The sequence below is a fragment of the Hipposideros armiger genome, unplaced genomic scaffold (genome assembly GCF_001890085.2).
Source record: "Hipposideros armiger isolate ML-2016 unplaced genomic scaffold, ASM189008v1 scaffold_4, whole genome shotgun sequence".
Lineage (NCBI taxonomy): Eukaryota > Metazoa > Chordata > Mammalia > Chiroptera > Hipposideridae > Hipposideros > Hipposideros armiger.
This window is the reverse complement of record NW_017731354.1, coordinates 8044988-8058285: the sequence shown is the minus strand read 5'-3', so window position 1 is coordinate 8058285 and position 13298 is coordinate 8044988. Positions and strand designations below refer to the sequence as shown.

Below are 13298 nucleotides of genomic sequence, written 5' to 3'. Positions count from 1 at the left end.
AAAAAATCCAAAAGAGTATATTAAAAAATACCTGGCAAATGAGCAGAAGAGTTGAATAAAGTAAATGTCAAGAAAAACACTCACATCTCAACAGAAGAATGGGCAAAATGACCATCCAGTGAACAGTAATAGAAAGAAGTGTACAAACGGCCATCAAACAGGGAAAATGTGCAACCTCATCGATACGTAAAGAAATCCCACTTACAGGAGCAGCACATTATTGTTGCCCATTAAACTGGCAAAAAATATTTTTAAATCATAATGCCCAGTATCGTCTAGGGTGAAGGAGGTAAAGGAGGCTGGTAGAAGTAAGTGATAACCACATTGCATAAACTGCAGGTGGGAATGGAAACTGAACAACCTTTCTGTATAACAGTCAGACAATACAGTACGTTTGGTTTTAAAATATCCACACCCTCAACCCTAGCCCAGATATTCCACTTCTAGTAATTTTTCCTAAAGAATAGATGCAGACGAAGGCAGATGAACGAAGACGGTCACCAAAGCAATATATATGACATCCAAACACTGGACATGAAAGAAATGACCCAAAGTAGGGGTTTAATATTTAAGCCACTTTAGAAAATACATTTTCAAGGCATATTTAATAAGAAAAAATGTTCAGGATATAGAACTATTTAAAAAAAAAGATACAAAATATTGTATCTAATATATTTTCTAAAAAGAAATAAACACATATTCCCACGTATAGAAAGAATCACCAGAAGGAATTAGGCCAAATAGTTATAAATTATATTCTCTCTGTGTGATGATAGCATGATGTATTTTTATTATCTACTTTACATGTTCCGATAGTTTGTAAGTTCTCTACAAAGAACGTGTACCAATTTCATCATTTCCAAGGTACACATTTTTTTCTTTGTATTTAGAATCTCCAAAATTGGACTACTTCTGAAAATTGATGGCATCTTTGACTTGATGATATGCATTATTACGCTTGTACTTAGCAATGAAAAATAAAACAGTAAGTACCATTATTTTTGCAAGACCCAAAGGGAGACAGTCAATGAGGAAAGCCTCAGAAAAGAGGTATTCACTCCCCAAATAAAGCCGATGGCACACAGCCAGTAAAGGCAGAAGAAGCTTTGGTTAGTAAACCTTTCCCCAAATACGGTTTCCCACGGGAGGGAAAATTCTTGTATAAAAACAAGTACCGAGGTGATGATGACCTCAGGGTACACAGCTTGCCCCCTCTTTTTTTTAAATTAACTTTTATGGAATTCTTAGTCTGTTGTTGTGTTGGGAAGAGAATAGATTCTTGAGATTAATCGTTCATTTCTGCTTTCTAACTATGCAGAAAGAACGTGAATCCCACTTCGGCAAGGGCTGCCTTTACTCTTCCAGCCCGCAACTGTTCCCGAAAGACAGGAGGGCAGAGGGGAAAGGGGAAACGAAATGATGGGGAGGCACAGAGGTTAGGCTGCCAGGCAACTTGAATGAAGTAATTGTCTTCTGTTCCTCCCTCATGTACGCAGAGCCATCACTTCTGCCCATTACCCCCAATGAACTGTGGGGACCAGGACTTTCCATATAAACTTAGTGAATGAAACAGAAGCAATCACTTAAGCCTCTAGGTTCTGTTTCTTCACATAACTTTTGACTCCCCTCTTTAGTCACTCCTATCTCACATCTAATTTTCCATTGGCAACTGAGGAAGATGGCTACAATTTCTAGCCAACACCGAGGAAGGAAAACAGGATGTTCTTTACCAATATAGGGTGAGTTCCTTTTGTGTACAAGGCACTGAGTGCTGTGTGCAGTACAATAATATATATAACATATATATATATATATATATATATATATATATATATATATATATATATAAAATCCAGTCCTGGCTCTCTAAAAGCTTAGCTCCAAAATATAAGACCTCTGTATCAATCACCATAGCCCAAAGGGGGACGAGACCTGTGGCGTCCACACTGGTTGGTTGGTGCCCGTGCCATTGTGGGTGTTACATTTTTTTAATGTTGCCACTAAATAGGTGAGATATACATGCACCTAGATAAAGGGAAAAGCATGACCCAGTAGAGGGAGCAATGTGAACAAAGACAAGGAAAAAGGTCTGTGCCAATTTTAGGCCAAAGCCACTACAATAGATTGACCGAGGACTATAATTTGTATCTTTTTAAACAGTTTTTAAATGTTTATTGAACATAGGAGAATTATTCCACAGGAAGAGTTTAGTTCACCTTCCATCATGGGGCATACCGTTTGGCCTTGAAATCTGCTGTAGGGACTGCTGATTTAGGAAAGACAAACTCACTTCCTGGTCAGTCCTGGGCTCAAGCCTTCACAAAGGATCAATTGGGAAAAAAAAAAAAGCTTCATTCATGGTCATTCTTCCACCGTCTTGACAGAAATGGCAAAGCATACACACAGGATATGCAATCAAATTAAAAGGCTGAAAAATTATTTTCCACAGCTTTTGCTATGTTATATAGACAGAGAGCCAAAGAGAATAAATTAAGACTGCCAGCCAAAGGGAACAATTTCACTCACTCAACCCAGGTGCAGCATTATCCCAATAAAGCATGATTCTGATTGAATGAATCATGGAGAATAAAAAGATCTCATAATTCACAGTAACACAGCCATCCTCGGCTTAAAAAAACAACAACACAGGGGCCAGCTGAGTGGCTCAGTTGGTTAAGAGCTCGCTCAAGAGTGTGAGCTCTGAGCAACAGCGGTTCGAGTCCCGGCCCCAGTTGAGCTGCCGCTAAGCTGCCAATAGATGGCAGGATGGCTCAGCTAAAAAAAAAACACACACAAAAAACCAAACACATTTTTGTTACCTTTGGTGGTTTCCTTCTAAAAGATTTGAAAGAGAATATACAGATTGATCCAGACACTGTGCCAATTTGGAAACTTCTGGGATGTCACATGGGTATTAGGACTAGAAATAAAGATGTAAAGCATGGTCACTGAAGGAGCAGAGTGCTATGGAAGATTCTAAAAGGTATCTTTGGAGATCTCAGTGTTAGATGGATGGGCCATCTGTTTGGGGAAGGGATTTCAAAACATTTTCCAGTCAGGAGCTTTCGAAGACAGAATAAATATTTTCTTTTGCTTGTTATGGTCAAGACATAATGCCATGAAATGAAAAAAAGAAAAAGAAAAAAAAGAGCCAATCCTTGGTTTTTTCATTCCCTCATTAATTCAGTAATTATTTATTAAAGTACCTACCATGTTCAAAGAATTGTGTTAGGTGCTGGAGAAGTCACAAATTTTGAGGAATGTACAATATTGTAGCTAGAAGGCATTTTTAGAAAATTCCATAAAAGAGGAAGACGTGGGACCCAAGTAAATAGAATTAGCAAAGGAGTGAAATGAGACAAAATCTCAGTACGATAACTGTGCCAGGTGAGGTTGAAGAACCCAGCGCTTATCAAAACAGGTAGTATGACAAAACATCTACTGGCATAGAGATCTCACTATAGCATGATTCTTCTAACCATAAGAATAAAGAATGGCATTTATGAATTCCTGGGGGAGAGGGAGCACTACGCAAGAAAGTCATGGTTCAAATACAAAGCAAGCTGAAACAGAGCACGCGTCTGAGCCTTTGATGAAGGATAACCTTGACCTGACACCGACAAAACTCCCTTTCCAGTCACACGGGCTTAGTGATCACAGTGGATTACATCTGCTCTTTATGGATCCAGTCATTCTATTTGGTTCTGCAGTAAATACCACATCCATAAGCACTGTTCTGTACTGACTTTCAAATTTCAGAATCACGGTACAGCGAAAGCACGGTAGGTGTTTCAAAATTACAGATTAGTATGTAAACGTTATAAACTTCAAAAATATCAAAGTAATGATATGGCTGAAAGAGAACTTTAATTCCCCATTGTACATACTGAAAGTCAAGAGAGAATATCTATGTATTGGTTATAAAGTGAATGAAAAAAAAATCTAAATATTAACTAACAAAAGTTAGCTAAAGCAAGAGACAGTGTAAGACAGCCAATTCCATATTTTTCTTAATGGAAAAACTGATAAACTGAAAGTTGTTCGAGGAAGAAACAGAAGTATTAAGCATATGTTTAAGAGTTGAGGAGGTAACCATTTAAAGAATAAAATGCAAATACAGTGAAAAATAGGGACTTGTAAGAAATGGAACTTGGGGTAGGTGGCAAAGAGTTTTTCACTTTCCATTTCAGATCCTCAACTGTTTGAATCTTTTTTTTTTTTTTAAGCTGAGCCATCCTGCTACCTGTGGGCAGCTCAGCGGCTGCTCAGCTCGGGCTGGACTCGAACCGCTGTTGCTCAGAGCTCAAACTCTTGAGCGAGCTCTTAACCAACTGAGCCACTCGGCCGGCCCTTGTTTGAATCTTTATTTCCTTGTACATATATTATTTTTATAATACCAATAATAAGATGAATGAGATACTGACATGAAAAGATCTCCAGGACATTTTATTAAGTAAAACAAAACAAACAAACAAACAAACAAAAAACAAATACTACGAGTATAATAATATATATAATAAAGCCCCTTTTGTGGTTTTTTAAAAGCAACATATATATACATAAATTAACATAACTATATTGATGTTAATGCTTACAAATGAACCAGATAGGAAAGGAAGGTAAAAGAATACTTCTACATTTTATTCTACACACTTCCATATTGTTTGAATCCTTTACAGTAGTGAGAACATATGTATATTTATCTATTAATTGCTCAATTACTTTTATCTCCACATGTTTAAAGACAAACGATTCCATGACTGTATAATTAGCAGAGAGAGGCTCAATGGAAGGACGAACTGCTTTGGTCCCAGGAAAACCTGGATTCAGACACAAGCTTCACTAGGTATGTCACTCTGAACAAGTTACTTTTACCTCTCTAAGCTCACTTTTCTTTTTTAAAAGGGCTTTACTGAGACAGAATTCACACAGCAAACAACTCCCTCACTGAAAAGTGTACAATTCACGATATTGCAGTGTGTTTCCGGGGTTGTGTCCCCATCCCCACCGACTGCTCATGGAGCACTTCCACAGCCCTGAAAGAGACCACGCACCCAGGAGCAGCCGATCCCCATCAAGTTCCTTCTCTGGGAAAAAGTGGGGATCAGAGGTGGAGGAGTGCCTACCTGACAGGCTCGTTAGGAGAAACAAATAAAATAAATCAAAGCCTCCAGAAGGTGCCTGGCCCTCAGCAGGTACGTCCCACACATTTCAAGGAAAGTTCAAGACAAAATGACACAGAGATAAGCAAAAAGACCGGCTACGGCAAGAAAGCGTAAGAGGGAGGCAAATCCTTTCAAGTACCTAGGAAGACACTCAGGTGCCAGCCTCGGAGCATATACCACAAGTCACGGGAACTCTCCTGACTACCAAACAAAACAAAAGCAGTCATTGAGTCAAAAAGCACAACTTTGAAAATGCCAGCATTTGGGGGCAGAAAAGTCCCAGGGGGAGACGCACCCTCACCCTGTCAGAAGCGAGGTGCAGAGGCCCACAGTGCAGTGGCTGAGAAGGATAGAAGGCCGGAAGTTCGCCCTGGACAAGCAGCTGAAACTACACTGTCATGTTTCTACTTCTCAAAGTGAAAATAAACATGACAGGTGCTCATTTGGCTGTTCAAGCACTTTCCACTTAAATGGCAATTCCTCAAGCTTACCAACTGCAGCCTGAAGTTATAATTTATTACTGTTTCTGTATTATTATTCCCTGGCCTCGGCAGAAAGCAGAACATGGCACCTACCTTTCAAGACCCATGAGAGGTAATAAAGTATAATTATTCAGAATTTATGATTAAGCCATAAATTACAGGTACTTTTTACTTCAGCTGGTCAGTCAGAGGTTGGGGGAGGAAAAGAGCAGGGTCAGAGGAAAAAAAATAACAAAAGCCTTTTCCTTTGAATAAAATGTCTGAATCAGGGCAGGATGGAGGCACACCTGGAGGATTTACTAAGATACCACAGTCTCAAAGTCAAGTCCCTGAGGAGCCTCAGGTCAGAGACTTTAAACTCCGAGAGACGTCTGTTCTTCCTGCTCGGAGGGCTATCGGCCAACCAGAGTGGTTCTTGCTGCCCCCAAATATTTAGAAGCATGGCCTGTTTCCAGGCTGGAGCACATCAAACGTTCCCAGCGCTCCAGGTCCTGCTGCTCTAAGTCACAGGTATTGCAAACACCATGAACCGCATCTATAAAAAGCTACGGGGCAGCCTCTAACGTCAGTTCAGCCTCAACCAGCATAAGACTGTGGTTACCAAGAGCTCTGGTGCAACCATGGCCACATGGGAGCTCTTCTTACCCACCCTCAAGAATCGAGGGGTAAGGTTTCCCTTGCCCAGAGCTCCATCGTGAGCTACGGAAATATATATGGAATAGTTGGGTGCAAAGCTGGCAAAGCGAGGGGCAGGACGCGGGATAAGGACAGAGCATCGGCACTCTTCCGTCACCCACTCGCCTCACTGGTTCTCCGATAACCATGGCCCAGGTCCCAATCCTCATCAGCGGTCCCCACATTCAAATGGCCTTTTGCTGAACACTTTCCCACCCATTTTCTTACCTGGCCTCACAATGACCCTGGGAAGCAGGTATCATTGCCACTCGTTGGCCAGGGGGGCGGAGACTCAAGAGAGGTGCCAACATCGCAGTGAGTCCGGAACCTGGTCACCTGACAGAAAACCCATGGCCTTTTCAGCGTTTTACCCCCAACTGTTGGTGAGGTAACGCAAAACCAAGAAAGAAAGACTATGCATTTCGAATTCCATTGCTTTCTCTTTTTTTGCAGTGGAATTTTTACTGGGCAACTGAAACTTTGAAATAACTGACTGTTATAGTAACACCAGATATTGGAAAATGAGTTCAGTTGGATTTAAGGTAACCAAAGTAAAGATACTGGAGAGAACGCGTCATGAACAGTGACATGTAAAAAGTAATAATAATAAATTAAGTGGGGGGAGGGGTGCCCTAATTATTTACTTAGCATTCACCTCTGTCCTGAAACACCCCACCTCCACACCCGGCCCCTGCTTAATAAACATAATTTGGTTGATGTCCCTTGAACTGCATAATCTGTTCCACCAAAAAAAACCCAAAACTCATAGTTTGTCTCCGAGTCACTTCTAAGTCCCTAACTCCCAGGTTACATTCAGTCTATGGAAAACATCTGTGGCAAAGTAAATCATCCTACTCTGAAAAATACCAGAGTGTATTTTTTTTTCTCTAAGTGTGTTTTGAAGTCCTGGTTGGAAAATTAGTGAAAATTGTAAATCTGTTTGCAAATCTGGTCATGTCTAACTCTGAGATTAGGGCAGAGATTCCAATTTAAAAGTAAAACCGTGACAACCCCAGTTAAGCGTGTCCTCAGGCACTGCCAGCAGGGCCTTCAGTCACCCCACAGGCAGTGGATTTATTACAGGGACCCGACACGTCCCCCATCAGACACCCCTGGAGTATTTACTTGAGACAGCAGGGTTCAGTCTGCACTTCCTCTGCAGACCAATATATTATTATAAATTGAGCTAAACTGTTTCCTTTTCATAAGTGCTATGAAGTTCAGATTTCAGATATCAGCGCTGGGCTGTGGTCCTTCCACAGAGCTCCTTAGAGTACTTGGATTTTCCAAAGTCAAGAGAAGAGGGGGCATTCGACTATGGTTGCTTTCATTTTTGTTTTGTTTTGTTTAAGAGGAGACAGAAAAAAATTCATTCTAGAAATCCAATATGACATCTTAATAAGAAAACATATTCTGAATGCAAACCGTGGGCACATCGTGCCATGCTTGGCCCAGATTAGTACCAGCTGTTTCACCTCTATCTGAAGGCAGGAGTTGGGAAACCAGGAACAGATATTATGTCTTAGATATTAGCACCTATAAAATAGTAACACTCATTTAGAAGGAGTATTATCGCCTACAATAGCTAAAGGGACACAATGTGTATTTGAAAATGTATACACACTATAACAAAATATTCAAAATATAATTCAAAATATAAAATGATATTCAAAAGGACAATGTAATTATTTAATATTTTCATTATTAATCTATTTCAGAGGCAAGAATAAAAACTTAACTTTAAAAAGAAATGGAAAAGAAGCAAATGAATCGTAGTCATAGTCCTCTTTTTTCCCTTCCTGAACAATTTAGTCCTAAGGCCTGTAAGTGAGGCAGAGGCATCGATGCTGAGGGAGGGAGAGGGGGTGCAGCAGCCCACAGCAGGGCTCAGAGCCCGAGGGGGTGAGGAGGCATGGCCTGACGTGGGGTGGCAGAGCCCCAGTGGGATAAAATGACAAGTTCCAATCCATGCGTCTTACCAGCTGTGTAACCATGTAAGTAACTACATCAGCCTAACCTTAATCTTTTCTTTTGCAACATAGCTAATATTACTTTTAGGGTTATTTAGAAGATTAAAGAATGCTTGACTTGTTGTTAGTCCCCAATAAATATGGTTGTTATCCATATACTATATGTATAGAAGAAAAACTGAAAATATACCGAAACAGGCATGAAGCTGATTTTTGTATTCATTCATTTCATGCTTTTCAGTTTCTTTTCTCTACAGTGAGAATACATTACTTTTCAATCAGAAAAGAACACATGAGATGTTAATAAAAAAATGAAAGGTTGCCTGAACTTTTACATGTATTTACTACTTTTATATACAGAAAATTAACAAAGCAATCAAAGATGGCCCCCATCTCATTTCCTTTAAAGATTCAAATTGCTAATAGAAACTCCTGAACAAAGTCTCCAAAGGAAAGTGGTTTAAGTGGCTGAAATGAACACCCATTGATCCTCAAGGTAAATATCCATATCTGGGCGGCACATTAAAAAATGAAATAATATCTGTTTTACCTACAAATGATACTCGACAATGGGGCAGAGCCTTCAGAACACAAGCTTCGCTCCCAAGGGCAGAGGCAGAGGAAGACATGAACTTAACCTAAAAACAGTCCCACACAGAGATTTCAGTGCATAGGGATCAAGTATAATCGTTCCCTTAGGGGGTAAAAAACTATGTACCCAGGTTCCTCAACTTACAACGGGGTTACATCACAATAAACTGATCCTAAGTTGAAAATGTGCTTAATAAACGAACCTACCGAACATCATAGCTTAGCCTAGCCTACCACAAACGTGCTCAGAACACTTAGGTTATCCTACAGGTGGGCACAATATCTCACAAAATGAACACACTGCAGAGTATTGGTTGGTTACCCTTGGGTCACGTGGGGGACTGGGAGGCGTGGCTTGCTGCCGCTGTCCAGCAGCCCCAGAGCGCGTCACCGCACATTGCTGGCCCGGGAAAAGATCGAAATCCAAAATTCCAGGTACGAGTTCTACTGAATGAATGTGCACCACTTTTGCACCATCATAAAGTCAAAAAATTGTATAAGTCGAACAATCCTAAGTCGGGACCATCTGTATATAGAACCTGAACCCCATTCTGGTCCCTGTTCTGCCTCATGCTGAGTGACCTTAGGCAATTACTTAAGAAAATGACAATCTACACATGCCCTGGGGCTCAAAGGCTGCTTGGAGACTGGATGAGATGGCTTCTGTGAACGTGATGTGCAAACTGTAAGGCCACGTGCAGATGGAAGGCACGAGATTTGCTTCCTTCCATCCTGTTCAACAAATGCAGGAATCAGCCCATGAGAAGAATTTAAGCGATAAAGCGACATGATATTGAGTACCGGGGAGTCACACTGTGAGCAAGTCATTCCCTATAAAATGACCTTCTGACCTTCCTGTTGACAAGGAGGAAGTCTCCGAGAGGTACCACTATACGGTTAACACCTCTCTAGCAGTTACTAAGCTCCCCTTTTAAGAAAAATAGAACAGGACTCAGACGGAGGACCTTCAGGAAAAAAAAAAAAAAAGGTAGCAGGCACTTACTGTTTTACTTTCTATATTTATAAAACTCTTCTAATTATGCCAAGCAGTACTGGTTTTCCCTTTAAAATAGTAATACAAAATCTCCTACTAAAATGAATGCATTTCAGGAAAAGGGAGAAGGTGAGTTTATTTAGAGAGAAATGTTATATAAGTGACAGTAAGGTAGCACAGATATGGTAAGGACCTCGGAGCTGATGTGCGAATGAGTGAAATTTGGAAAGTGCTTAATGAGGTATTGGCCGAAAGAGCTGTTGCAAACTGTGAATTCCCAGAAGGCAGGGGCCGAGTTTTCTCCATCCCCAAAGCCTCCTCCAGAACCTTACGCAGCATACAGAACATGTACTACAAATACTCAATTAATTGAGAAATAATTCTTGTAATAAATACTGGCTTTGAGTCATGGTGCTTCCCAGCTCTAAAACCAACACATGAGTAGATCCCCCAGGCAGGTAAGAGTGAGACAAACCCTGCATAACCAGGAGCTACAGCCAAGGAGACAGTAAATCCTGAGATGCCTAATGAGTAAAAAAGGATATTGTTGGCACACTCGCTGTGTAGAAGTAGGAAAATCTAAATACACAACCAAAAACTTAGAGCAAATAAGGAAAAAGAAAGCCCCACAAATTCCACAGCTTCGGCTGGCTTAACCACAGCTGAAATATTACTTCCCAAAGAACTACTGATAAATGACAAGTGGAGAGAAAGGCCCTGTTATCAGGTCAGCTGCTCTTGAGAAGAAACTAAATTCAAAATGGGAAAAGAAAGAAAAACCTTCTCAGTGAGAACTTATACCAACAGGAAAATATTTTTAAAACTTCACACTGGGCCGGCCGAGTGGCTCAGTTGGTTAAGAGCTCGCTCAAGAGTTTGAGCTCTGAGCAACAGCGGTTCGAGTCCAGCCTGAACTGAGCAGCCGCTGAGTTGCCAACAGGTAGCAGGATGCCTCAGCTAAAAAAAAAAAAAACTTCACACTGATAAGTTGATTTAGATGACTCAGTAGCTCCGATGAGGGCTCCTGAAAATTGTTTAGCACATTTAGGGAACTCCGTAAACACTGAGAATGAAAAGAAGAACAACTTTGAAAAATTAGCATTATCTCAAAAATAAACAAAAAAAACAAAACTAGTTACACGTAGATGTTCCACTATCATTATAAAATACTTGAAACGTATTTCAAAAGATACATTCAAAATAGGTACCCAATAATCTAAAACTTAGACAACAGAGCATCAGCATAGTTAGATCCCGCCAATTACCAAGCATGAAATAGCAGTCTCCCTGGTGAAGGGGTATTGCCAAGCCAGGAGTCTCTATGTCCCATGAGATCTTGAAACCGACGTGCCAGATGTCAGGATCCCTGCCTTCGAGTTGAGGATCCTCCTCACTTTCCTCCTCGTCCTCGGGGCCTGTCAAAAGAGAAGACAATGACCAAAAAGAAAGTGTTTCATCTCAAGTTCTGACTTTTATAACAGTTATCATAGGAATAACTCAGGTTTTAATAAAATATCCTCCTTTATATCATATTTTAAAAACACACACATTCTTTAGAATATTTTTAACATATCCTTATGTTTTAATCAAAACATCTTAAAATGGTGAGGAAATAACCACAGACACCAAGGAAAATAATATTATTTTGTTCAATTCAATGCAACTAAATTAGAAAATCTAGATTAAATGGTTAGTGTTTAGGGATATATTAATTACCAAAAGAGACACCAGAAGACAAAGAAAAGCTAAACAAGACACAGAAGAGCAAGTTGTCACATTTCCCAGGCCTACAGAGTTTCAAAGGAGAATGCTACCACACAATTAAGGAACAGGTGATTTCAATATACTTTAAATTAAGAGCATAGGAAAAGAAAAGTTTCCAAATTCTTTTCATGAAGATAGAATAACATGTATCAAAATCCAAAGAGAAAACACAAGCAGAGTTGCAAACACACAAATGCGCACGCAGTCACACATCTGAAAATCAGTGCAAAAGTCCTAAATACAACATGAGGAAATAGAATCCAAATCCAGCAGCATATTGAAAGAATAACCGTCCACGACTAAGTAGAAATTATTCCAGAAATACAAGGATAGTTCAATATGCAGAAACTTAAAATTAATCACATTCATAGATTTAAAAAAAAATCATGAGTCCAGGGATACATAAAAGAATTCAATAAATACATCTTTTCATGATAAAAACCTCCATAAGGTAGAAACAAGTGGCTAGCATGTTCCTTAAGATGATAAAATATTGATCTATCTCAACCCCAACCCCAGCATCATATTGTAACAGGAAAACATCAGAAACGTTCCTGAAGTTAAGAATTAGAAAACAATGCCCTTTATCATCACAATGACTCATCATTATTCTGAAAAGAATGGCTAACACAATGGTGCCCTCTGGAGTTGCATAACAGAGGAGCTCCAAGTAGACACAAAAAGAGGTAAAAGGTTTTTTAATAAGAAAAAAAAATTCTTTTGCAAATATGATTATTTATCTGCAAATGAACCAGGAAAAAGATATCTCAAGCAATAGGCAAATTCAGAAAATGCTAGCTACAAAAGTGTGCTCATAAAAACATCTAGTAAGGGGCCGGCCGAGTGGCTCAGTTGGTTAAAAGCTCGCTCAAGAGTTTGAGCTCTGAGCAACAGCGGTTCGATTCCCAGCCCAAGCTGAGCAGCCGCTGAGCTGCCAACAGGTGGCAGGATGGCTCAGCTTAAAAAAAAAAAACAACACATCTAGTAAGATTCTTACATGTGCATTCTCTACATGAAGAAAAACTTTAAAATATTAATGAAGAACACAAAAGAATATTTAAACAAATGTAATGACATATTAAGTTCCTGGGAAATAAGGCTAAATATCATGGAAATGTCACTTCTCCCTAAATTCATCTATGAATGTGATACAAACACAATAAAAATCCACACAAGACCGATTTAGGTGAATGGGGTTGGTAACTAGGCAAGTTGATTGTCCAATTCACATGAAAACATAAACAAGCAAGCATAGCCAGGAATTTATTTTTTTAATATATAAAGAGCTCCTACACATCAATAAGATAAACATCAATAATCAAATAGAAAAATGGGCAAGTGTTATGAAGGCAAAACACATAAAAGGTAATGAAATGAGTTCATAAACATATAAAAAAATGTTCAAACTTAGTCATCTAAGAGAAGTTCAAATTAAAGCCACAATAGATATTTTTCACCTATCAGATCAGAAAAGATCAAACACTTTGATAAAATACGGTGTTAGCAAAATGGCACACTCCACCTCTGTAGAGGACAATTTGGCACTACCTATCAGAATTACAAATACAGGGCCGGCCGAGTGGCGCGATGGTTAAGAACTCGCTTGGGATGCCAGAGGGCCCCGGTTCGGATCCCACATATGAGGGCCAGTGACACT

At 39.7% G+C, this 13298-nt stretch overlaps 1 protein-coding gene across 1 annotated transcript in view; it reads right to left on the bottom strand.

Moving 5' to 3' along the window:
• Positions 1 to 13298, bottom strand: part of FTO (FTO alpha-ketoglutarate dependent dioxygenase) — a 240691-nt gene that overhangs the window by 209430 nt on the left and 17963 nt on the right. The window contains exon 3 of the mRNA XM_019644285.1: positions 11143 to 11292. Coding sequence (XP_019499830.1) covers positions 11143 to 11292 — 150 coding nt within the window. The remainder of the gene's footprint in view (positions 1 to 11142; positions 11293 to 13298) is intronic.